Raw genomic sequence first — 27,675 nt, forward strand, 5'->3', positions numbered from 1 at the left:
CGTCTATAGTATTCCGTATAGTCACGGCAGTCGAAAGTTCACCGGCGAATGATGCAGCCATATCAATTAGCTGGCAGGGCAGTACTTATCAGCATACACCCCCCGCCCCCAGCGTCAGTTCCGATCGTTCCCATTCCCACACAGAGCATACAGAGAGCCAGAGAGTGTGCCTGGAAGTGCACGTAGGACTTGAGGGAAATGGCGGAGAATCCCGAGTCACATGGTGCACTGCACTACATATTGTACTACAGAACGAACGCATTGTCTGACAGCTGAATTATCTGTGCAAATAGTACGGGTATTTGCTGAAGCAACTGCACACTGTCTGGGTTGTCTGCCTGTCTTCCAGGCAGGTGTAGTGCACTCAGCACGTGTTATCAATGAATCAGAGGTCTGGATATGGATACACTTAGCATGCAAAGCGCATGGAGAGCCCCCACCTTTAGACCCCTTACAGCAGAAGCAAACCCCCAGACAGTATATTATATACTAGATGATAGACTTTTAAATAGAACCACTCTAGACCCCAGGTATACTCGTACTCGATTTGATTGCGATTTCTCGCCCAAGCCCCACGTAACGCTCATTCAGTTGGCCAGCGGGGTTTGATGGCCTGATGGTTTGATGGCCTGGCCATTTCTTATCAGCCTCTTCTAACAGCCAGCGATTGTAAAACCTTATCGATGGCCTCTCTTTCTAGACGTTCGGTCTTCGCCAGAATTTTTGTTTATGCCGAAAATACGAAAAGAATTCGGTCAACATCGATAGCCAAAGAATTTATTCGTATGATCACTCGCAGGAAAATAGCAAAATTCATTTGAATCCAACTCACTCGACGACGAGATCCACAAACAAGACACTTGATAGGCAGACAGACTGTTGTTGTTTGCCCAATCAATCAGGCGGTTCCAATGCCAGAGAAATGCTTAAATAGGCAGAGTACTATTATCGAACGGAAGCAATGTTGTGATCACTGATCAATGATCACTCACTGGGAAGCCAGACAAGTGCTGTGTCGTCGCTGATTCGGGAAGGAGAAAGAGATCATTTTCGGTTTACACTTGCTGGGATTCTTGGGTTTCGTCTATTGAGGAGAAATGAGAAATGGCAATGGAAGCATATAAACAGAATTTGAAGCTTACGTATTTGTAGAAAGTGTAAAGAGAACCTTGGGAAGAAAGCTAAGGAAACAGAAGGATGGTTAGGGTATACGATATAATACTCAACACAGCTCTTAACGGAATAAAGAGCATTAAGATAGGCTACAGTTATCAACCAGACAATTATTTATACCTCATATTACAAAAGTGTAATGCAATTTTACCCCAGACGGCCAACAGCCAAGGTCGGATCCGCAGCCTTGATTCCGTAGATAGAAAAACTGGAATATACCTACCTCTATAGCGATTTGGTTCACAGATAACAACTGTCCAATTGCTTTCACTTGAGACTACAAGTTTTATACACTTATTTGGTCAAATACTGACAGCCAAAGTCGGCCCAGATAAGATAAGAGCTGGAGATGTTTTGCTGTCTGAGCTGTCTAAGCTGTCTGCTTTCATACTATATAGACTACATATTCTGAAAGTATGTACATATATGCATGCTTCTATGTTTTAAGGTCCTAAAAGGCTCATCATTTTGCAGCTCATTGCCAGTTTCTAGCACTGAAACGCCTCAAATGTCAACTTCTTAACCTTCCATGACAACAAAAACACTCGTACTCTCGTGCTCGTACTCCGGTGTATGTTTGGGATGGGATGGATGTTGTTTTTGTGTCTGGTTCTTGTTGTCATAACTCTCTTACATAACTAATTTGCAAACGGCGCTGACACGGACTCCCCATATAAAAATGTCTCATATAGTTAGTCTAGCCCGTCCGTCCGCCCCTGGGACTGTTGTCGCTGTCGCGTACTCAAGAGAACATGAGTACTGGGTATTATTTTAGCTGTTTGCTGATTTGTTTTAACACCCGTTAATTCTAGAGTTCAAGGGTATATTTTATCTGTGAAGCATTAGGGAACTGGGAGCAGGAACCATCCCTCTATCTCCCTAGAGATACCATCTCTGTACCATCTTACAATCTACAATAAAACTATCGCAATCTGATAATGACAGCCGTAATAAATCAATTAAACAATGAATGGAGAATGGTAATAATAGTATGTCCATCTTTTAAGAATCCTTATTGGTTCCTTTATATCGGGTATCTTGAAGTCTTAACGTTTATCCCATACTTCTTACTTGTTTTATGATTGTTCTGCCACGGCAAAGGCGCTGGCGGCAACTAAGGCAACGCTGATGATGACGATGGCCGACGCTGGCTGCTCCGATGTATCTGCTGCTGCTGCTGTTTTTGTTGCAGTTTGCAGTTTGCATTTACATTACATGAAAATGACCTACAAATAAATTAAGCTCTCAACTTGTTAATGTCCGTTTTTCATACCCTCACAGTCTTGGGTATAGTCGAGTATTCATTGCGACAAACAGAAATTGACATAATTTGGGTGGGTCTGAATTGTTAAATACTTTAGGGTATTTTCTTTAAAAGATATATTTACATGTATCCCAGTATCTTGGAGTTTTGATTTCTCTAACACGCTCATCCGAAAGTGCCGATTGGTTCTATGGATAGCATTGTCATGCGCTCGAATTCAAACAGGAGTCAATTGGTGTGTGTTACGCATCAGGAAAAGTGGAGCTACCTGGGAATTAAGAACCCAACAGAACCATTGATGGGCTTACTCATCTGCACGGATCCAAGTTCAAAGTAAGTTCAAATGTTAGATGACGATTTCTTTGTTATAGAGTATTCATGGGTTTTCATTCATTCTTCGGCATAAAGTTTTCGTCCCTCTCTTTGTTTATTCGCAGCTTACTCAGATATTTAATTATGTTTACTTGTTGCTCAACAAAGGGCCGCCCCGTCGAATGCGTAACTCCATCCTGGCCCAAAAGTCGCAGCACTCCCCCCGTGCCCTCTCCTTACCCCGCCTTCTGGCTGTGCTCGGACCAAGGCGAGTGTCAGGAAAAAGTCAGCGGAGCAAACAATTTGCATTATTAATTTAATTGAAAAACTTGTTAAATTAAATATTTAAATTTCGATGCAGCCAAAGTTGCCTGCAATCGCTGCCGCCGTCGCTGTCGCCGTCGCCGTCGCAGTCGCCGTCGAAGTCTCAACTGCAGTCAGCGTTGAACAATATGGCATATAATATTATTAATATGAATAAATGCAAATTGAGTTACATGTGAGCCACAAACAGACCGCACCGCTGCTTGTAGCTGGCTGGGAGGGGGGGGCGAGAGCCCCATGGGACATTTATAGAACATTGTGGCAATTAATGTGCTCTCGTCGGAACCGACTGTGGGCCGTGGAGCCGTTTATGTGGCACACACGAGGCGAAGCAGCAGCAACTTCAAGGGGAACGGGTTCAGGATAATCGTCAGTGGATCGATTAATGTATATTGATTACCGTTTAGAGGGTGCGAGAGATGAAAAACAATATGAGGTATCATTTTGGGGAACTTCTGTGAGTCAATATATCATATTTCTATCTTAAAGCGATCTTTATCAGAAATCGAGCGAATTTTGTTAATATTAAATGGTGCTTTTCACTTGGCCTTTAAGGATCAAAACTTGCTCGTTTCAATCAATGAACAATAGATTGATCTAGTACGATCTCTTTGTCAAATAGAGGGGCTCAAGGGGCTGTTTTCTTGCGATCACAAACAATCTATCGATGCTTCGGCTGCTTCCCAATATAATATAACGGTTTGATTGCATTCACAACTTAATCATGATTCAAATGATCAATCAATTGCACCCCAGAGTCTGACGGCCACACCCTGCAATCCGCTTGAGACTCTAGATACCTCAAGTAAATTAGCAATTTACAAGCAGCAGCCTCAGCCCCAGTCGCAGCCCCAGTGACAGCCTCAGCCTCGGCCGGTCCAATGGACCCCTAATGCGAATCGATCCCGACACACGGTCTGCTGCTCAATGCTCAATGCCTTCTCCCCAGTTTCTATTTTAGAGATTTCAGATCTGTTGTTGTTGCATTTTAGAATCGTACTTTACGATCGAGACGGCTAGACGTTCGTTCGATAGATCTCATACGTAACGAATCGCAACAGGAACAGGCCCAACCAGACGAGACGTGTGAATTTCAATAGTTTGCGATAATACCGGAGGTGTTCGGAGGCGGGGTAGGGGCTGCCGAGAGCTGGGCGGGTTACGCAGAGAGATCGATAGAATCGGGGATCTCGGAGTCGCTGCCTAGGGTGTGGGCCCGCCGCCTGAATGGGTATTCTAGCACTCGCAGGTATCGCATCAGTATTCAGATCTGTGCCCGTCGCCTCAAGAGTCGAGAGTAAATATTTGCAATTGAGTTTACGATTTTAACTATTTGTTTACAGACGTAATCAATAAAAATTTTAAATACCCCACAGCACAACACACACAAGCGCGCACACACTCTGCGCTGTCAGACGACACTTGGACAGAACGCGAGCAGGAGTACGAGTACGGGTACGGGTACGGGTATCTCTGAAATGGACACACACACAAGTATAGTCGTAGAATGCAACTACAGAATACTACAGGCCCCAGACAGACGCAACAACAAGAAGAACAGCCTGAAATTTGAATATTTATGAGTTGTCGTCGTGCAATGCTTCAAGTCGATTTCTTTTTTTTTCTACTCGTTTTTTTTTTTTATTTTTTTATTAGGTTTTTGTTTAGGTTTTTAGGTGTTCTTGTTCTGTTTTGTTTTGTTTTGTTTTGTTATTTTTCCAATTTTCGAGCCAGACACAATTTATAGTTTTATTTTATGCAAAACATTTTTCTGTCGTTTCATTTTCAATTTCAATTTTCGATTGTGGGTGAAGCCTAGTTATGACAGGCGGATACCCTACGCGGTTGTGATTGGGCAGACGGGGTATAGAGGAATGATTGAGTATGTGTTTTGAATCGAATCGATTCGTTGGGATTCGGTATTCCCTTCGTACGTTCAGTTCGAGTCAGGGATTCAGCGTCTTTATCATATTGAATTGCTCGCTATCGTAATTTTTACTGTGTCAGATCCGAACTTTTCGGTTTTTTTTTTCGCTCACTCTGCGCTCGATTTCAAATATGCGTAACAAGGTACGTCGTAACTGTATAGGTATTACGGTGCTATGATTATGACAGGTATGACATAAAGTTTCCTTGACTTTCAAGGGTCTGAGGACAATTACATGCATATGTGCATATGTAGGTATGTTCCGGGTCTGAGGTATCCTTAGCTTAATAGCCCTGTCTTTCTGAGTTTCTTCTTATGCCGCACACCCATAGGTGGGGGTCAGATGGAGAAGGGTGTTTATATAAAAATAAGAACTGAATAATAGTCAAATCAACTCAAAGAAATTTGAAAGGTTAAACAAACATTAAAGAGCAACCAAAGAGCAGATTAAATCCAATTTGAAATAAAGTTTAAGTCGATGCAATGAATTTAATTTTGCAAATGGAACCCAGGGCTATATCCTCTAAGAGCCTCAGATATGTATTTATTCAAAGTGAAAGAAAAGTTTTCAATTCACATTTGTGATCCCCCAAGCATAATCCCTTCCCTTCCCACCCCTTCCACCCAGCCTTCCACCCATCTTGCCACCTTCCACCTTTTTGCTCTCCTTATAATTGAATTTTTGAATATTCTTAAATCCAATTGGGAAAGGAAACGAAAGTGTTTTTCTTTGGGTTTTTCTTTATGTACGGTTTCTTATTTTTATTTTTTTTTTTGTATCTCTCAGAGCAAAGGGTATACGACATTTATCAGCGCGACTGAAACCGAAACTCGACTTTGATGACTTTTTGTTGTTTATAGTTTTTTGTTTGTAACTTTGTTTTTTGTCAGTTTTTTTTTTCTCTGTTTTGGGTCTGCTTTAGAATATTTTTTTATTGCGCGTCGGCGAGACCTCCATCTCCTAACCGAACCGAACCGAACCGAACCCCCGCTCCGCACCGTCCCGCCTTCGCTGACAGAGAGACTACGACATTGTCGGGGCACACCTTTTTCCATTACCCCATGGAACTCATAAGCATCTATCTCTGTGCCTGTGTGTGTTGTGGATTGGGGGGTGGGGGGAAGGGGAGCTGAGGGGAGTGTGAGAGTGGTGCCAGGTGTGAGAGGTGTACGAGGAGTGTTTGTTTACCCACTCTGTCCCCAAAGGGATTTTCGGGGGTGTAGGCATAGAGCAGAGGGAGGCCATATTCTTATTCTTTATTTGCATAGCAATTTTTGTTGTTGCTGTATCTCATTCGCTTCTTCTCCTTCTACTTATACTTCTTTTTCGTTTTCTTGTTATTTTTTATGCGTGTTTATTTTTCAGTTTTATGTCTCGAAAAAAACTCGCGAAAACGAGAGCGCAAAAATATAAATAAAATCATAAAGAAATATTTTTAAGCGTGTGGTGGGCTTTGCCATGAATACAGGGTACGATTACGGCACTTGAGTATGTCTTTTTTTAGTCCCTTTTGACACGAACGATTCCTTCCTTCCTTATGTATTTTCTGCTATATTTTCTATATATTTCAATGTCTTATTAAATGTTTAATACAAGTTTTGGGTCGTCGGGGATTGCCCCCTAGTTTTCTATATTTAAAACCTTTACAAGCAATTTCTAAAGCCAGAAGGACCCAAACAGAACCATTAAGACATTATTTTATGTTTCTTCATGTAAGATCTTCTTGAAGTAATTTGTTGAGCCTCTTCTAAAGAGCTATTCTAGTCCATTTTTTGGTTCCCTATGGCAGCTCCACAGAGATCATGTTCCATAAACTTGTAGAAGGTATCTGCTAGTCGGAAGACATACTGTATCGTACTTCTAATATTTGTTGAGGTGTGTTGTCTGCCGTGTAGTATGCTCACTTATAATAAGTATGCTCAAAAACTTGACCTAGACGACGATTCGACATCATATCGCACGTGCCGTGTCCGCGGGGCAGAGCTGTATTCGTTGGGCGGAGAGCCCATCCCCACCTTCGGCGCCACCTTTTTACCATTCGTGTAATATTTTTAGAAATAATCAAAAATTCAACACGAAATCAATAATAAACGTAGAATTTCAGGCTTTTCCTTTATTGCTTCCTCTCGCTCCCTCGCCTCTTCTCTCTCTCTCTCACTCTATTTCGACGATTGCCGTCCCTTGTCAGCTATTATTTATTGCGTTGAAAAGTTTCATTATCAATTTTTTTTTTTTACAATTTACATAAGGCATAAGGTCTACTGTGGGGCTCCGCCGCTTGCAACTTTGTTGCGGCTTCCAGTTGGACTCTGTGGCTGTGTGGGGCTTTGTTGGTGTTGCTGCTGCTGCAAAGTTGCTGCCACCAAATGGCAGAAAGCAACAACGAAACGAAACCAGCAACAATGACAGCAAATGGCAGTGTAAAACTTTTTTTAGTGATAGCCATAGATATTACCAATGGGCACAGTGGTTGAGCTAACGAAAAATATACCCAAGAAAAGCTAAACCAAAATGGAAATTGGAGAGAATACCTACTCTATGACATGGAAGCTCCATTGACGCATTCTTTGGGATTATATTGTTTAGAACATAAATACTCTCTGGTGTTACTTGTAGTCTGCTCTGCCACCCAATTCGTAACCCCATCTTCATTCTTCGAGATATGATCTATCTACTTCGTCCACTTTTGTGTCTATGATATTATCTCTATCCAGGACTATAACTTCTCCAATTATATCTCTTTCTAGCACCATCCATAGCCTGTGCTATCGGCTGAACTTTCGCATATATAAAGGTTAAGATTATCCCTACATTACATATGTAAATAATGTACGTAAAATGATGTTACTGATGTTTTAAGAGCTTGTTCCACAGCGACTTTCAGAAAAAACTTAATTGTATCCGATAAATGAATCAATTTTCTATTAGATTGGCCCAGTCTTATATGCAAAATGTTATTGAATTATTTTCTACAATTTCTTAAACGAAAAATGGTCTTTCTAATGTTCTTGTAAAATATGAAAAATTATTCCATTGGGGAAATGACTTACTTTTTCTTTTCTACTTCGATCACCATCTCTAGACCATATGGAGTGTAATGGGCCCCACTGTATCTGAAACAAAGTTGGCAGACCACAAAACTGAACAGCAGCGATGGTGGGAGCAGTGCAGGGGAGGCAATTGGGTAGGGGTTGGGTGATGGGGGATGGGGGGAGCTGGCAGTGCAAACAAAACAAATGCCATGAAAAATTTTAAAATTCAAATCAACGCGATTTCTGCTGTTTCCTTATTTTATTTTGCACAGTTTTTCGGTGGGGACTGGGGACTGGCGTAGTTTCGGCTTTATACGAGTATATGTATATTTCTGGGCCTCTCCTCTCCACCACTCCGCCACGGGTTCCTTCTTTATGATTATTATTTTTTTCTTTAATTTCTGGTCACGTATTTGTTTCGTTTCGTTTCATTTTTGGAAACAATATTGTGTGCCATGACAATAATAAGAGTCGTGGACGGATCGGGACGGGACGGGACGGCTCTGTTGCATGGAGCTGGCAGTGGCACTGGGGATGGGTTTGAGCCGGTACTGGGTCTGGGACCGACTGCTTTTGTGGTCATGGATGGGAGGGAAGGTTGAGTTTCTGTAATTTGAGCCAATTACTGGGTGTGAGGGGGGGAACACGAGGCTCAAAATGGAAGCGAAGCCTGGAGGAGCACTCTGTTGGAGATGGTGCAAGGTGTTGGAGTGTTTAGATGGAGATGGAGATGAAGATGAACGAGGACAAAAAACCAAAATTGAAATTTATTTTGGCCAACACACACACACACACACACACACACGGACGAAATACAGAGTCAGACATGCACAAACAGGCACGGTTTTGTTTTTGTTTGCTACACATTTAGCATTTAGCGGTCCATTCCGCTCCGTTCGGTTCTGTTTTTGGCTTTATGATTTGATACCCTAGCAAAGGGTAGATAGTGGAGGAGTTGTGAGGTAAAAGCCATATTTCAGACTATCATTAAGAGCCCCATGGGTTGTTTTACTTAAATTCGGGCCAATGCCTTTAGTATACGATTACTATAAGTTTTGCTCGTACATGTTGGGTATACTTTATAGAATGGTATACTGTAGGGATTTCTAGGGATTTCATTTCGAATTTTAGAAGAATTTCGAAGAAGGTAATAGATCAAAAAATTGCCAAAGATACGCTCTTTCTACCTCATGGTCTTGAACTTATTTCATTCCTTATGGTTTTTGTTCAAAATGTTCCAATTATTGTATACAAATTCCATAAATCTCTATATAGGGTACTCAGGTCTTCGACTCCTCCTGTTGTCCTGCCTCTGAGGCTGCCTTTATGTTTTTATTTCTTTCCACAGTGTCTGGTCGCATAAATCGTCGTCCTTCTATTGTGGCCTGCATACTCGCGCACTCCCCCCCGCCCATAGGCCCCCCATCCTTGTGGATCCCTGCCCCATGTATTTTGCAAAATGCGAATACGTGATCTTCGCATAATAATTACTCCCAGCCCGACTCTCGGGGCTCTCTTTTTATTTGGGCATATAATTCTTAATGGCCATGGCACATTTCTCTGCCATTTCGTGCATTTAATGATTTTTTATTATTTTCTGCTCCCTGCCCTCCACTCTGCCCCCGTCTTTATATTTTGGGTAATTTGATTTGACTGTTCTCCATTCGTTATTGTTCACTTTTGTTGCGCTGCTCACTTTTGTTGTTTTTCTCTTGGCCATTTTTTTTTTTTTTTTTTTTTCGTTAGCCTCCTGACTTTAATAGGTTTTTAATTATTTTTCATATTTTTTTTCAGTGATTTTTGTTGTTGTTGTAGGTTATTATTAATAACGAAACGAGACGAGACGACAGTTGCGGGAAACGAAGATGCAGAAGAGTTGAGTGGAACCTTTGTTCCACACGAAAATTAATATCTGACTGGGAAATTAAAGTATAAGTAAATTCAACAAATTTGTAACTAGGAATATATCTTTTAGGAGTTCTCTTTATGCCCCTAAAGTCGGGTTTAGCCCTCTCTAAAGGGCAGTCGGTAGTTAACAATTTTTAATGTGAAACGTTCTAGTATATGTTTTAATTACAGCCATGGAAAAAATAATAGAAACGGCATACTTTTATCGTATTTGTTTTCTTTTTTAATTTTCTTCAGTGAAATACTTGCTTTTATTTTTCTTCCAGGCTTAAAAAATGTATTGCTGATATATCAAGATTTTTAAAACTAAACACAAATAATTTCAAATAAAAAAATTTATACATTGATGAATATTTCGAAACATACAAAAAAACTATGCTGCTTCCATTACTTTTCCATAACTTTAATTGCGGGAATTTGGAAAGGCTTTCGGTAGTTTAGCATATAATTTCATTTATAAGTCATGGCTAAATACTATCAAAACCCCTATACCCCTATTATTATAGTCCTTCGTAGAAATTTACATCATTTCCTACGAACTTTTGCAGCAAATACTGTTCTCTAAGTATTATTTTGTTTTATATTTCCAAAATTATGTCCTAACATGAATCCTACCTTACGATTCATGCCAGAAATGCCTTGAGGCTGGCTCTGAGTATATTTTTACTTGAATTATTCATTCAGTACTAATTTATGGGACCAAACTTGGAGTATGGCCAAAAAAAAATAATACTTTCAATCACATATTTAACAGAATTTAATTGGAAATGCGACTCCCATTTTTGGCAACCAATTTTTGGTCAGTGTTTATTGGCATTTTCAGCAAATGATTTTGTAATTGCTTGACATAAAATGTTCAAACAAATTACCTAAATTAATATTGATACACGAACAGGTAAATGGGCGATGTGTGGTTCTGTTTGGGGACCCAAATGAAGTGTCTTGTACGAAACTTGTACATAAACCGGATACATAATTCATGGAGAATGGGAAATCTCGAAGAAATCTTAAACGTGTCAGCATTTTGGTAATAAATGGCAATTTTCCACCATCCCCGCCCGTTTATTTATGATTGTATCGAGATGGACAGCCAGAGAGAAACCTGAAACTAGTTCCACCCACAATAGTGGCCCCCCACCGCCCAACTGAATGGCTGGCTGTGCACCTGATCGGAGTCCCATTAGGGCAACAAATTAGCTTTGCGCCCCACTCCCGCCCCTCCCTATGCCGGATGGTCCGTCCGTAATTTACGACCCGGAGATGCAATCCCAGGCCGAATCGAACAGCATTTGTGCATTTTGTTTTGCCATAAATCATAATGGTAGATGGGTATGGAGGGACGAAGGGACGGAGGGAGGTGCATGCCACAGTCCTCGGCTGTGCTGGAACGACGCAGTAAGCTGACTTACTTTCTGGCTGGCTGGCCTGCCTGCTCCGAAGGCTTTTCCTAATTGATTTACAACACTTTCGAACCTTGCCCAACACAGAAACGACAAATGCAGGGCTCCTCCATGCCTGGCCTGGTATGGCACTGGCTTCCTCCACCAAGTATTTGTTGCTCTTATCTGTATCTTGCGAATACTAGCACTTACAATACAATATTCTTCGAAGGAACAAAGGGAACGGGTTACGCGACTGGTGCTGTAATGGGGGGGGGGGGGGGGGGGGGGGGGGGCCGCTGGGGCTGCATTGGGACTTGCTCAACGCTCGATTGCGCGACAATCGCAATGGGACCATACATATATACATGCATGTCTATGTGTATGTGTATTTTCATGTGCTCCACAGCTTATCATTCAGTGTGTGTACACACATGCGAATGAGTGTGTCTCCCTGGGGTCGCATTGGAGCCTGAGCATTTTGCAAAAATAATTTATGGCAAACTGTTGATTGTTGACAGGGGGGCCCCCAAAGCAGCCGAGCAGCAAAGCCAGCAATAGGAAGGAGGAAGAGAATAGATAAAAGTAACAGAAAAGGGGATAACAGAGATAACAGCAACAGACCGCTTACGTGCAACATTTGTGAAGCGCATAGAAAGGCGATTGCTGTTACCAAGTGGAAAACCTGTTTTCCCAGCGATAGAAAAACATTAGATATATGGCCAAATTTGCTTAATCAGATAAGAATACGGGCAAAGGTTAACCAAGAGAGAGAGAGAGAGAGAGAGCTGTACAACTGAAAAACCTATATAGACTCGTCTGCAAGAATATAGAAATATATATATATCTGAAGTTTATGGGAACAGAATCAGCAGTAACAAAACCAGTTGAGATGGGCGGGGATGAGCCCCCGGCTCACTCGCCTTCATGCAGTAGATCGAATTTTCAGAGCTCATTGTTTTGGTGGAACCGATGTGCCACGAACCTAAGACCCCGTCCATGCCCATATATCTAGCCCCGAAACATAAGCTCAGCTGTCAGTTCCATTTAGGAGTTAAGCACGCTGCTAGAATTTATCATTAGTTTCTGTATAGATGGTCGGACATACATATAAGTAGGCATGGTGTATGCTATACTATATAGATTAACAATTGTAATCGCGGCTGTTGTTGATTTCTCCAAGCGAATCGAAACGAAACGCAACGAGCAAAACAAAACAAAAAGCGAACAACAGCCAGGCCAGCGACAGCAACCGACGGACCGGCAGACCGACAGCCGACAACTTTGGTGTTGATGTGTTTTCAAAAACATTGCGTCATTCCCAGATGGCAAAAGCCGAACCGACCCCCTGCATCAGGCCACCAGTGTGCTATGCTCTGGCACTCAAACGTGCCGCACCGTGCCCCTTCTTCATCCAACGAGACCAAAGTTGGGTCCAAGTGGCAGACGATCGAAGCAGCGCTGGCTGCTGCCTGCCCCAAAGAGGCAGAGCACGCCGTTGCTGGATCCCAATCAGAATCGACGATGGGTTTGGTTCGTAGAAAAACTCAGAAAATTCTACGAACTGAACTTGGGGTTGTCGTCGTCGTCGTTGTACATACATATATATATATATCGGAAAGCAAACATTAGCTCTGATATACGAGTAAACATGTGCATAGATACATATGTACATATATATACATATATACTAAGTATGTGACTGTATGAACATGATTGATATTTGCTTGCCATGATTACTCTGTACTCGCAAAAGTTGTGATAAAACTACAACTACTTACAGCACATCAGTGTGTGGCGAGATACTTATAGACAAAGAGGCGGAATCACAGAGAAGCTACGGGCTTCACTATTCATATATGTTTGTAGTACTTGTACTATGTTCTATGTCATAGTATCTCCAGCAGGATGCCCTAGGGGCAGGCAGCTATTATTGGAAGAGGCCCGTAATCGGCATATTTCAGACAGTTGGGCGACCATCTTCAAGCTTTGATGCAAATTGGAGTTTGTACTTTTGTAAGATAATAATTACTAGGAAAGGCATTGGGTTCGGTGATGGCCTATGGGTATTGGAGGTTGGAGATGGGTATGGAGTGAAAACTAAGATAATTTCAACTATTGAGGGACTTTTCCGTTCCCGCTTCATGGGAAAGCATACCTCAATTACGATTTACCCTCTACCTATCAGTATTAAGCAGATCACACATTCAAAAAAATGTCAAGAACAGAAATAGAACGGTTATTGGTGGATCAGTAATCTGGGCTTTAAGTTTTCTAAGTTTTGAAAGAAGAATAAACCCATAACTGGGCTTGGCTCCCTCGGCGAAGGTCTTGCTGGGACTTGCCTTGCCCTTGACTTTGGAATCGACCTCGATGTAGTTATAGCACCTTCTCAGCGATGAAGTCCGGCCAGTACTGTTACTGTGGGGAAGAGACATGAGAAGCTGTCCAAAAGGCAGCAGCAGAACAGCGACCACTCGACTAGAGTGAGTGCCTGCCAGGCCTCTGGTCATCTAGTCGTCCCCAAGAAATTTTAAGGATCACAAAGGCAGTATTCGGATCCGTTTATATCCAAAAATATAAACTATAATCTAGAAAATTTTCACTTACATTTTTGTTTTTTTTTAGTATATTTATGGTATTGCTGCTTGCATTGTATTTGGTTGTTGATTGTAGGTGTGTTTATCACAACTTATGACTAAAAATTAAGAAAATGGAGTAAAATAAGTAAGGAAACTATATGGAAATTGCCCTGAACTAAATGTTTGAATCATTATCATATACCATTATTTTAGCAGCCATTTGGGCGCCATATATAGCCATAGACTTCCTAGTTTTTTAAGGCTTGTTGTGAAAGACCTAGATCAATGTGAGATCAATAGAAATTTTCATTTTATCAGTCTGTTTATCGTCGTTAGCACTGGCTGATTAGGTTCAAGTAAACATACTTCTCGGTTATAAAGGAAGTAATTTATCACTTATCACAGCTCGATGGGAAAACGACAGCAAACCAAATACAAAATCGGAAATCGAAAGCTTTTCATGTCACTGATAGCAGTGCTCGAGTGTAAATGTTTACTCCACAAATAAATATTAACTTCTATAGGTATTAATATACATATGTATCTGTCTTTCTCTCCTTTGATTTTTTCTGATGCGAAACCCCACGTAAGTGTTAAAATTTGATCATATTTGATTAAGAATTGTTGATTTTCGGTTTCTCCTAGCTATTAATGTAAATAAAATAGTTTTAAAAGTATCTTGAGAGCTACATACCTTAACCATTCCTTAGTTTTAATCTATTTTCTACATATTATGAAGTCTAATTGCCGCAGACAAATTGCCTTAGGCATAAAATTTGCTTAAGGCGATCCATAAAAACAGAATTAACCATTTTCAGTATACATGCATACATTTTTCTGAATTGTTTATTTAGCAATTAATGTTTGCTTTGTGGGCCCCCCCTCTATAAAATTGCCTAGTTCTTTGATACAGTTGAGAGCGTTTGTGATTTATGGACGAGACCCTCAGCGAATGTGCGAGTGGGGATATGAATATGAATAACCGTATCGAAGGCGAACAACGAGCCTCATTGTTCTGGGCGCTTGTTGCTCAATAGCTCCTACAGTCGGAATAATTAGCCAGTCCCCTCCCCACCCCCTCCACCACCGGTAAACAATTGATCTCTTTTTACAACGCTTACTCAATAGAACTGAAAGTCGTAATAAGGCGCAATAATATCATCAAAAATGAGCCATTACAATGGGTTTATTTATCATTTTGTAGTACAAGTAAAATAGAAAGTGATGATCGACAAAAACTAATACCAACACCTAAGTTACGGATCATCTGAACATGATTCTTTCTGAGGATATCCCCCAACTGTTGGACCAGGCCAAGGAAATAACTGCAGAAAATAGGGCTATAAGAACGGTTGAAGGGTTGCTGGTGTTCCCAACACTTTTCCTCCTGTTTTATTACAGTATCCTTTCTAAAACTGAACCACATGGATTTCACACCCGTTGATGAACGAGCATCTTGCTACATATTTGCTGCACATGATGAATATGCAAATTTGGCATCACACAAGCCAAAACCCAGCGCCAATTCCCCATCTACCATCCGTAAAATGAATAAATCCAATTTCACATCATTTTCAAAATGAAACTCAACATTTCCGTAATTTATTAGGCTGCTGCAAACACATTGGTTATGCATAAAAAAAAATTAAGATTTACACATTTCATGTTCCATTTGTCTCTCGTGTGTGTGTGTGTGTATTTTTTGTTGTTTGTTTTTGCTTTTAGGCTATTTACAGATTTAGGATTAAACATATGGCTCTGCTGCATATGCGGTAAAAAGTTAATTAAATTTACATGTTGCTAAGGCTTCATTTGTTGTATGCAGATTTTTGCAATTGTTATGCACTTTTCTGTTTCTTTTTCTGTTTCTGTTTCGCTTTTATTTATGCATAAGATAACAAGACTTAATTGACTAAAAAAAAAAAATAAAGGCACCTGAGTTCAAATTGTTATTGCCAAATTTATATCAAATAAAGTAAAAATAACGAAAAAAAAAATGTATATATATATATATAATCGAATAACGATGATAATAAGGCATATATATATATATATATATACATATGTATATTCATATGGTGTATAAAGACACAATTAACGTAAAGCAATTATAATTAATTCATTTTATTTAATGGTATGTTTGTTGCTCCACCACTCTTCTATTGATTGACTGACTTACTCTCGCGATATCCCCAAGATATCGGTGTATATATGTATATCGTGTAGATAGATAGATAAAGTGTTTTCCCTGAATGAAATGCTCGATATGTGCCCCGCCCCTGATTTCCAGTTTAGAATTGTTGGCTCTGGTGTTCCCCCCCTTGTTGCTTTGCTGACTAGTGCGTTGTCTCTCTATCCTCTCGTCCTGCATCCTCTTTTCTCAACCTCCATTTGGACTACTACTACTACTGGCTATGGTTCACACTCTACTACTGCATCTTATACAGCTGCGGCGGCTCCTTGGTGGATGGTATACCCTGATCGTAGGCACCGAGTTCCGCCTCGTAAAGCAGATTATTTATGAGGTGCTTTACGGCTATCTTCGACTTCGAGGTCTTTAGTTTGCGGATTGTGATGGCCACGTACTCCCCGAATACGCCGTACTCATCCGCATGGTTGGCGCTCAGCCCGGTTTGCTTTGACGGTGTGGCACCGCTGCTGCTGGAGCTGCAGTTGCTCGATGTTACGGCCGTGCCCGTGGGCAGGTCCAAGGATGTGTTGCTGGTGTGGCAACTGGAACCGTTGTGGTTGTTGCTGTTGTTGTTGCTGTTTTTGGTGGTGTTGCCTCCTGCCAACGCTGAGAGATCACGATCACGATCACGTTTTTGTGCCATGTTTGTGGAATGTTTTTGCTGGTTTTGCTGCTGTTGCTGCAACGCTTGATTTTGCTGTTGCTGGTGCTGGTGCTGGTGCTGCTGCTGCTGTTGTTGATGTTGCTGCGGTTGCCCGTTGCAATTGTGGTTGTGGTTTAAGTGCTGCTGCAGCGCGTGAAACGCGAGCTGGCTGTGGTTCATCTGCTGGCCCTGCGATAACGACTGCGCCGTCGCCGGCGACGACGATGTCTTGATGGGCGTCAGTGTCAGGGCCCCCACGACATGCTCCATGCCCAGGACCACGCCCGCACCATTCTCGTCCAGCGCCTTGCGCTTGCGATGATTGTAGGTGAGGTCCGTTGGCTTGTAGTAGTTGATGGGCGAGGGCGTACTGCTCTGTCTGTCCAGCATCCCCATCTCTGATTCGTGCTCTATCTGTGGTAGAAAAGGCGAAAACATCGAGGGTTTTTTTTTTAAATAAAATGGGAAATCGGCAGATCTCTTCCTATCTTAGTCAAGTCTGTGCGCCTGTTTCATCATTCAAAGATGGGTCTGTTGAGGAAAACACCGGAACCTGTTCTACGTATGTATACATCAAAATACCCAATGACATTGGCGTCTGACGAAATCTGTGTCAGGTTATTTCATCAACTAATCGCCAGATGAGCATCGCTTTATATTCTAATAATATCGTCAGTCATTCCGTAGGTCTACGCTACGTTTAAGGGGGTAGAGGTCGTACCTTGATAAGGCCCGAAAGTCGAGTCATGATTATGTCTGGGAAAGTAGGTATGTACATACATACATACATAAATATGCATGTATGTATGTACAAGGAAAGATGGAGGCTTTGGAAAATCCAATTAAATTATCTATAATTTTCATTATGTTATTATAACTAATTCGTAATGACACAACAATATCTCCAAATGTATTGTTTTTGAATCCCATGCCATTCGAAAACTCTACAAATATTCTCTAATTACTCCCACGAACCCACTTGATTTGACGGCCACTCTAAAGTTAACATAAAACAAGTTTAAATTACGCTAAACAAAAAAACAAAAACACAGAAAAACTTCAACCTGTCAGATCAATTAAAGTGCGATTAACAGTCGGATCGGAGGGTACTTACAATTTCTGTTTTTACATCTTCGGCGCTGATTCTACAGTAATTCTCTCCATCCAAATCGGAGGAGGAACGTGTCTGCGAAAGATCAGAAAAAATGAGAGAATTAGCGGGGAATTCGCCAGACAAACAGCAACAAAGAAAGAATAATAATAATAATAATAATAGTACAGGTAGATCCAGTCGGGTGGGACGGAGTTGGGAGGGCGAAAGAGAAATAGAAAACAAATTAGAATAATCATAAAGAAAAGCACACAGATGAAAAAGCTCACACAGATGGGGCCCGAGGCCCGAGTCTGAGACGAGTCGAGTCGAGTGGCGCAGAGTCGGCCCGCTGGCGATTGAATTAGTCATGGTGGGGCAGGGCGGGACGGATCGGATCGAGAGGGACCAAGTCAACATTGAAGTGGACCAACGGGTAGACGGACAGACAGACAGACAGAAAAACAGATAGACGTGAGACGAGTAACCAAGACACACGAAAAATCAAACGAAAATAACACAAGAAGCAACAAAACTTTTCGAGAGGCATCGAATTTTGTATACCCTCTTAAAAAATTACCCATCCCATGAGAATTATGCTACGTTGTTGAGCACAACAAATCAAAACTGGATTATCCATAATATACATATATGGAAAAATAATGAATGCTCTTTCAGTTCGTTCTCAATCGATCCGTCCCACCTCCCTCTCTGAGCAACAAGCTTCGCTTCGTGCCAGACATACCTATCGCGGCAGGGTATTAAACAAAAACCGAATGAGCGAATGAAGCACAAAGCAAACACCAGCAAAAAGCAGCAGCAACAAAACGCAGTCCAGCCAGCCAGCATTTTGCTGTATTGGAACTGCTGCTGCGCTGCCGAGCTGCTGCGGTTTGGGGGCGGCCAGGCATTGATGAGTGGATGGGAGGGCGGTGATAAATGGGAAAGGGGCAGGGTCGGTGCAAAACGTGGGGCTGTCGATTTCTACGGCTGATGCAACACACATACATTTATGCTGTTCGTGCACGTATGGTTGTACGTGTGTCTATTTGTATGATGGTCGCAACAGAAGCAGCAGCAGCAGCAGCGCAATCAAAGCCAGTTGACACTCACACCAGTGCAGACTGACGCCAATACAAGCTTCTCAAGCGCATGCGACGCAATAGCCACGATTAAGCACAGTGGGACCATGCGATCAGCACTAGGAAAGTGTAAATATTTTGGTATATTTAAAATCATATGTAAATGAATGGGTACATATAAAGCAATCGGAAATTTTTAATTGAATTGTCAATTAAAACATCATCATCTCTTTGGATGCAGATGGACAGTGTTCTTCTTTGAAGTAAAACCATGATTTAAATTCAAATGTTATATATGTATGTAGCTTCCATAGTACCGAAAACCTCGAACCCTTGGAAACAGTTTGAAGAAATTGAAATCTCGCCCCACTGTGCGCCTTCGGTTGCGCCGATGCCTCTGCCTCGCTGCTGTTTCTGAGGAACCGCTAGACAGCGACAGCGCGTGTGCTGCTGGCTGCCGCAAAACAAGTCAAACCACACTCACACACGCGCACACGCGCGCATGCAAAGCTCAAACGAAAAGTTTACACATACACATACACATGTATGTACATGCATACAACAGTGGACACATGTGTATGCAAAATATGTAAAATCAATAGAGAGAGGGGGGAGTGCTTACCACAGTTGCTGAGGAGGGGGGACGACGGCAGCCTCCGCCAGTATCGCCGCTCTCGTCGAGATCTTCCTCGGCGCCAACAGCATTCACATCCCTGTCCAGACTGAGGTCCCGCTCTAGATCCCGGTCGCGATCCCTGGCACTCGCCGCTTCCGCAGCCGCTGCCACAGCGGCCAAAGCGATGCGGGCGACGAGCTCCTCGCGTTGCTGATCAACAACCTGTTGCTGCTTTCCCGCGGCCGCCGCCGCAGCCGTCAGCTGTTCCAGATCCAGGCTGTGCATTAGCGCCAGCTTCTCGTCCGTCTCTGTATCCCCGTCTGGATCGCAGTGGACTCCATCGACGGTCATTACGGTTATGTCGCCGTCCAGCGCACTGCCACCGTCTCGCTCTCCGTCCAGAATGAAGCGGATGGCCTCGTAGGCGAACCACATGGGCTGGTAAAGCACGCCCCGGTTGCGCCCGCTCAGCACCTTGCCATGCTCCCGGTGGAAAGAGCTGCGCAGTGATTTGATCTTGGAGCGAATCGAGCGGATCTCCGTGCCGTACTTCTCGCTGAGCAGCTTCAGGGCCTCGTACTTCGTCTGCTTAATGTGGTAGCCCTTCGTGTTGGGGTCCCACAGCACCCGCTGACGCCGGTAGTCCTCGATGAAGCCCAGGATGGTGGCGCGCGACCATTCGACACGGTCGACGGGTGTTGGCGTCGGTGTTGGGGATGGCGGCAGCGCCAGTGGCAGCGGCAGAGGCAGCACTATGGCATTGGAGTTGGCATCGAGCTTGTACTGCTGCTGCGCTGCTGCGGCGCTGCTGGACATCGTGGTGAAAGTTTTCCTGTGCCCGCTCCCCCTTGCAGCTGCTGGTTGTTCTCAATGATGGGGCTGGTTGGGTGCTGGTGCGGTGGTGGAGGTGGGTGCAATGAGGCTGAGGTGGGTAGGAGGTGCAGGCTGCTGCTGCTGCTGCTGCGGCTGGAGGAGGTGGTGGTGGGAGAGTAGAAAGAGAGAGAGAGAGGAGGCAGCAGCAAAAAAGGCGAACGCAACGCGACGACGAAAAAGCGTCCACAACACGTTGCTTTTGACTTTCGACTGAGGCGGCGGCGGTGGTTGGCGGTTGGCGGCTGCTGGTGTGTGGTGTGGTGTGGTGTGGCAGAGGAAACAGCAGCGGCAAGTACGGCCGCGGGCAGCGGGAGCAGGCAGCGGCGCGTCCAAACGGCAGCTCAGCTGCACTTTGTGCGAGAGAGAGAGAGCGAGAATGTGAGCGTGGAGAGCGAGCGAGGGCAGGCTGGCGACGTCAACGCTGTCGCTTCGTCCAAAATCAACGCAAAGGTGTGCGACTCTCTCTGTCTGTCTGTCCGTGTGTCCGTCTATCCGTGTGTGAGTGCTGTGCTGCTTGCAGCGGTGGCAGCAGGCGGGCTTTTTTTTGCGCGCCGACGGAGACGAAGACTGAGAGACCTGTTGTTGCCCGACTGATAATGCGCGCTGCTTTGTTGTAGTGTTCGTTTCTATTTGTTGCTGCTGTTGCGCTATCAGCTGTTTTATTGCATGTGGTTGTTGTTGCCGCACTACGTGCGACGCCGCTGCCACTCGGCGGTTGCTGTTGCCACTCGGCTGGCGGCTACTTTGCGTGCTGCTATTGCTGTTGCTGCTACGATCCCCAACACCAACACACGTTCCTGTTGCTGCTGCTGTTGCTGCTCGCTCGTTTTGTCGCCGCTTCGTCGTCGTCGGCGTTCGGCGCTCGTCGTTCGCTGTTGAAATCACGATTTGTACTAATTTCACATATTTAAACTGTGTGTGGCATGCGCGCTGCTCCAAGCAGCGGCAGCGGGGCCGGTTGGTTGCTGGTTGCCGCTGCCGCTGTTGCTGCTGTTGGCCGTAAGTTCGTCACTTGCTTTTTCGCTCCTCCGCCCCTCCTCCCACTACCGCAAAGCACTCTCCCTCTCCACTCTTCTCACCACACACTCTCTCGCACACACCTTTCCAACCTTGTGCTTGTTGTTGCCTCGCTCGTGTCGCGAGTTGCGATCGCTGCTGCTGCTGCCGCTGCCGCTACCGTCAACAGCAACACGTTGCACAGTGGGCACCGTTTGTTAGCTGGGCCTTCTGCGCATGTGGCACAGGGCTGCCAAGAAAATTTTCTGGCACTTTAGCCACAAAAGTGATGGCGACCATGATGCCTGCCTGGAGAGGCAAGCATCCATATACTACGCGTATATACACATGAATACCTATTAATAAACAGACATATGGGTGGACAGTGTGGCTAATGTGACTGTATTGTGGCATGTCTGAACACATGCCACAAAAATATTTGTCTTGCAAGGCGTGCGAACAATTAAATGTACCACTCCAAACATTAATATTTGAACATTACTAGACCATAAGAATATTAATATATCGATATTTAAAAGCTGAACAGCTCACATAATATGAAAATTAGAAAATCCCACATTATCCACTGCACTTTAACAATCCCATGCCCTATGTTCTTTGCCCCACTGTGTTTCGGCAGTCAAAGCTGTAAATATTGTTGCTGTCGCTGCCTGGTCCTGCCCTACCCGCTCCCTCCTCGCTTAACGCTCAGCAACACTGAGAGAAGTTGTTATCGTTGCTGCCGTCGCGTTGTTGCTGTTGTATTTGGACAAAGTAAAAACGAATAAAAAACGTAAAAACCGAAACGCCTGAAAACACGGTAACAAATTTAGCGAGTCAGCAAAATAACAGAAAAAGAATCAAAAAAGGAATTGCATTTCACGGCGAATATGGATGTTTTTGGGTTTCAGTAATTTATACCCTACACTGAGAATGCTAATATTTTGTTTAGCTGTTTGCAACGCAGCGTAGGAAACATCTCCAAGCCAATCGGAAAACAAGTCTTTGTAAGAAAACTTGTCAACCAGGCAGTGCATTTTCATTTCGATCCAGATAACTCAGTCAAATTATAATACATCAAAATCGGATCAGAGCTGATTGACTTGCAAGGGTATTGAGGCATCGGTCTTCGAAGCTGACTCTCCTTGTCGTTTTTGCTTTTGTTAATCATGAGGATGGTGTGTTGCTTGATCGGTGAGGAGAGGGGGGAACGTTCTGTGGCTCTGAGACCCGAAGTTGCCGTCGCTCACGTAGGCGCAGCGCAGCGGCCACTTGTGTTCGTTTTGTTTTTGCATTTACTGTTGACATTAGACTTTATGGTTGCTTGCGACCTGCTCTCCATATTCTCTCTCTTTGTAGCTCGCCTACTCACTCTCTTGCTTTGCGTGTCCTCAGCACGTGCGAATGTTTTCACATTTCGCCGAATTTCGATGTAACTGCAAGTGTGCAGTGTGTGTGTGTGTGGGACAGAGACAGGGACAGGGACAGGGACAGAGTGACTAGGGCAGCGAGGGCTTATCAGTTTGTTCAATCTCTCTCTACCGACCTCCAGCTTTCGATGTGCTCTTGAGCTCCATTCCTTCCCTTCCCCACACTGCTGTTTCATATTGCGGAAGTTTTCGCGACTGCCTTGCCTGCTTCTTCTTATTTTTCTCTCCATCGCGCCTTAACGGCTCATTATCAGGCACTGCTGCTACCGACGGGCGGCAGCGACGTGTTTGCCGCACCTACGATAACGGCATTAAGCTGACATTTTCATGCAGTCCGGAAAACCGGCTGTGTGGACCGCTCCTTGCAGCCGATTCCCCCTCCTCTTGAGCAAGCATAGTGAGTCGCAGTCCGAAATTGGCTCTGCCTGCGTCAGCGTTGCGGTGCAGAGATTTTTTTTGCCATCAATTTTCGCCTCAAGTTGACAAATTGACGTTCAAAGTTGTTTGCGCTGCATTTTTAGCCACAGTTTCGGTTGCGCTGCCTGTTTTTCCTCCTTCCATGCCCCCACCCGATTCCATGCCGCTTCAGGCAACACAGCCAACGGTATCGTATCCATTGCTCGTTCCCGTTCTGTTTCTGGTTCCTTATTATGTTATGATTTTCCGCACTCTTGTCATTTCGCGCTACCTTTAAATGTGATTGGCAGAGAGTGTGAGTGCGGGAGAGCGAGCGGTTATTTGTGTGTGTGAGTGTGTGTGTTTGAAACTGACGACGTTACAGTGGGTAGGAAAAGTTCGTGAAGAAGCAAGACGCCCTGCCATTGAATGCCAATTTAAAATATACGTATAACATAGGAATTATGAAATAGTTGGACAATTATCAGCTGATTTCCATTTAACTATCCTACAAAGTGTAGAGCATTGGTTTACAATATGCGTAAGCATTATATGCAAACGATTTATCAGCAGCTGCAAACTTTTTTGCGCCACTGTCCGTTTGCGGAATACATAAATTGCAATTTCTGTTCCTGCTGCCGCTGCCTCAGCTTCTCCCGCTGCCGCTGCCGCTGCCTGTGCTTTGCTGTGCTGGTACTTTTGTTGCTATTTCAGTTTGTCATTGCCATCTAAAATGCATTGAGCTGTCACATTAGAGGAGCAACTCGATACGTCAGTCCCCCGCTGCTATCCCTCTCTCTGCCATTCTCCATTCAGCTTCACTGCTGCGCTCTGTTCTCCTACTGTCGCTCTCTTTTTCTTCTTCTGATCACATCACCTTCCTTCCATTAGTGGACCCTAAGCATTTTACTCAAAGTCGTGAAAGCATTGAAAGCTCTCCTTTCTTCTGCTCGTTCTTTTTTGTCAATCAATTTCGAAGGTGTTGCTGCTGCGGATGATGTTGTTGCCTGTGGATGTTGTTGGTGCTGCTACCGTTTGTCGTTGCGTGCACTTTTGTGGAAATTGCTGTTGACGTTGGTTATATGGAATACTTGTAAGTAAAAATACATATTTTTATTCAATTTCCAACATCACGTCGGGACGTCGCCACTGTCAACGCTGCAGTCGCAGCCGGCGTCGGCATCGACGTCCGCGTCCACGTCGCTGTCGCTGTCATTGTCTTTTGTTATTTTTGCAATTGCCCTGCTCCCCGCCTTCTACTCCACCCGCTTTGTGTTTTTCTGATGTTTTTTCTACTCTTTATTTCGTTGTTTTTTTTTTTCAATTATGCATCGTACAATGCTTTTCTCTCTCCTTTTTTGCACCTCTTCGCCCGGGGGGGGACAGGGACAGCCGTGCAACGGTTCAACTGTTTAGCCTGTCGCGGATTAGCCGCGCAGCTGTCGCTGTCGCAGCGCTGCAAAAGCATTTCCTTGTGCCCGAAGCTCGGTCCCCGTCCCAACGGTGCTCTGCCGCTGCCTCTGCCTCCTCTAGTTGCCTTCTAAATGAAGTGGGCTGGCAATTTTGTTGCAGTACAGGGTAGAAATAGAGCACTAGGGTATGTTCCGTTTGCAGGCGGAAGGAAATGGTTTCAAATTTGTGGTTTCGTAAGAAATGTAGTAAAGATGTTGGATTTATATTTCTTAAAGTGATATTATCTACATATAGAGTACAAATTATTCGTAACTGACAGGACTGAATCCCTCCTTGTAGGTGCTTTGTACTCGTAGCAGCTTTTGGTGGACTAAATTGATTACAGCCATGTTCTGAGTAAACCTGAGTGGTACACACATCTATATATATCGTATTCGAGCAGGGTATTTCATAGTCCGAATATCGTATATATTTCCTACTTGTGTTGTGTACCGGGCTAAGCAGCTCCTGAGTGAGTGAGCGTTTACTTATTTACTTAGTTGCCTGAGTTTTGCAACTGATGCGTATCTGATGGCCGGACTGGCCTGGACTGGTCGGGGCTGTTCGGGGCCTGGTCCGGGCTTAGGCCTCGCCTGGGTCTAGGTGCTAACGGGAAGTCGCCGTTGAGTGAGCGGCCAAAGGAAGTGCATTTGAATGAATGCACATCTGATAAAGCCTAATACCCATAGACAGCCAACGCATTTGCACTCCATATCCCATGCCCCCCATTCTACTCACTCGAGTGGCCAGCACTTGGGATCTGTTTAATTAACTTTTTGTTTTGCACCGATTTGTGAAGGTTGAGAGCTAACGCCAACACAAGCCATGCGAGGCGTCCAAATGATTTGTGGCTTTGCCAGATGGAACAGCTCCAAAGAGGCTCTGTTTTCGTTCTGAAAGGCGTCCAAAATATGTCATTGACAGAGGGTTGTATTATTTCTTCTGTCGATATCATTTTTTGAATACTTCTGGAATGCCTCCGTATACTGTGACGCAAAACGTATTGTCGTACAGAGAACAATAAAATTTCTCCCTATATATAGACCATCAAAGTATGATGGTTATGCCAGGAAACTATTATAAAGAAGATACAAATAGTTTTCATCTTCATGAGAAACCTCTAGCAGAATCTTTGAATTCATAAAAAAAAAAATTCACACTACACCCGATAAGTGCTATCTTTAAGGGGTCTGTCAATATTCCAGAAAATTGTTGAATATTCCATTAGTCACTAGTATGTTAAGTCCTAACTATCTTTAGATCGTTATCTGGAAAGCGACTCTTCTTGAAAGTAGATACACGTCTCCTTTTTTTTTGGCTTCCCATTCGTTTGGAAAGTTTTTGGGCATTCATTTAATTAGAATCGAAATCATTTGATAGGTACAAAGCCCTTAGTCATAGTTGCCACCGTTCCCCGCCCCTTGCCCGCTTGTTGTCCCGAGGGAGGTTTCTATTGACATTGTTCGAAAAGTTTTGCTGGCTTCCATTACTCCTGGGCGGGGAGGGGTTCGGTTCGAGTTGTTTTGTTGCAAAGTTTCACAATATTTTTTGCTGAAAAGATGTTAAAGGGTTGCTTTTGGTAAGCCAAGCGGCAGGGGAGGGGAGAGAGGCCAGAGATACCCGGGCCGGCGAATGATAACGGTGTATGTACAGTCGACACCCTCTTTCAATTTTCGCATCAAACTTGGCTATTACCAACGCCCCATCCCCTAACCCCCCCCCATATCCCATATTGTCCTCTGTTTACTTTGCTACTTTAGTTCTTAAAGGAAGTTTTCACGGGGGTATGGCAGAGCAGCAGAAGCAACCCCCCGGGAGGACTAACAACAACCACAACAATCTCGCGTGTCCTTCGGAACTGCTCCTATACCATCCATCCATCCATTCATTGACACAACTCCATCATTAAAACTTAAATGACCTTCCTGGGAGGACGAGGAACGACGAACGACGATGAGGATGATGATGATGATTGCTTTCGGGGCGATTCAAACTTTGACTCCTGATATCGCACTCATTCACTCGCTCATTCAATTTGGCACTCCCCAGATTCCCCTTATCCTTGCTGTATTCTCAGCGTCTTCCGTCAGCTGCTGCTGACATTCTATTACCGGCCTGGGAGGACTCGGACTCGGGCTCGGGCTGGGGCTCTATCTATCTATGAGAACTATCTTCATCTGTATCTAGACACGCATTAAATGCTTTCTATTTAATGAGTTCTCTCTCTCTTCCGTTTGCTCTTTCCCTGGATAGATGGATGGTGGCTTGGATGCTAGGATGCTTGGATGCATGGATGCTGCTGATTTACATGTTTCTCTCTGCTCTGTTTAATTGCCCGCACCCGGGCCCGGACCCGGACGCGAACACGAACGACAACGACTCCATGGAGGAGGATCCGGCATATGCTTGACCTAATGGTGGGATGGTTCCACAGTTCCTCCGGCTGGATCTATCACACGAGAGGTCTATGACTCATTTATCATGTGTCAGAATGTTTAACTAAATGGCACTTTGCCGAAAAAGTTTCTCTCGTGGTTGGGTTAGTGGGGGTTCGTGGGGGTTCAGGGGGTGTTTGCTAAGTAGTTAGTTTTAATAGTTAGCCGCCTCTCGCTGTCCAACATAAATAACTCGCCACGCAACTCCGCCGCTCCTGTCCAGCCGGGTCCCGCCCCTGGTTTTGTCAAGAAAGTGCTAACAATCTTCCAGATACTTTTCGGACGTTGTTAGCGTGATGAATGAGCCACCCGTCCTCCGTCCCATCCACATGTGAGTGGAAAGAGAGGAAGGCTAAAGCATAATTATATGCAGGACCAGTCGACAGAAGGGGGGTTGGGTGGCACGTCTCTGACCACAAAATATCTTAATCAGAATATTCCGTTTGCTTCTCCCGGAAGGAAGGAAGGAAGGACCCCAAAAAAGGGGCCAAATGGTAAGCCAAATTTATGGAGTTCACCCTTTTGTTAACCAGTTGGCACATACATATACGGAACCATCTTAAAGTTGT

At 44.0% G+C, this 27,675-nt stretch overlaps 1 protein-coding gene and 1 long non-coding RNA gene across 2 annotated transcripts; one reads left to right on the top strand and one right to left on the bottom strand.

Annotated features, from left to right (window-relative positions):
• Positions 1 to 16,237: 16,237 nt before the first annotated feature.
• LOC108153340 (AF4/FMR2 family member 4) lies at positions 16,238 to 21,168 on the bottom strand. Its single transcript, XM_017283275.2, has 3 exons — positions 19,531 to 21,168; positions 17,851 to 17,922; positions 16,238 to 17,150 (listed from the first exon to the last, which is right to left on the bottom strand). Exons 1-3 carry the CDS (start codon positions 20,338 to 20,340, stop codon positions 16,332 to 16,334), a joined length of 1,701 nt encoding a protein of 566 aa, XP_017138764.1. The 5' UTR covers positions 20,341 to 21,168; the 3' UTR covers positions 16,238 to 16,331.
• A 2,782-nt stretch (positions 21,169 to 23,950) lies between these two features.
• LOC108153478 lies at positions 23,951 to 27,194 on the top strand. The gene is made up of 2 exons (XR_001774914.2): positions 23,951 to 24,312; positions 26,925 to 27,194. It is a non-coding gene; the product is annotated as an uncharacterized LOC108153478 (long non-coding RNA).
• Positions 27,195 to 27,675: the final 481 nt, after the last annotated feature.

This window comes from Drosophila miranda, chromosome XR (genome assembly GCF_003369915.1).
Source record: "Drosophila miranda strain MSH22 chromosome XR, D.miranda_PacBio2.1, whole genome shotgun sequence".
In the NCBI taxonomy this organism is placed as follows: domain Eukaryota; kingdom Metazoa; phylum Arthropoda; class Insecta; order Diptera; family Drosophilidae; genus Drosophila; species Drosophila miranda.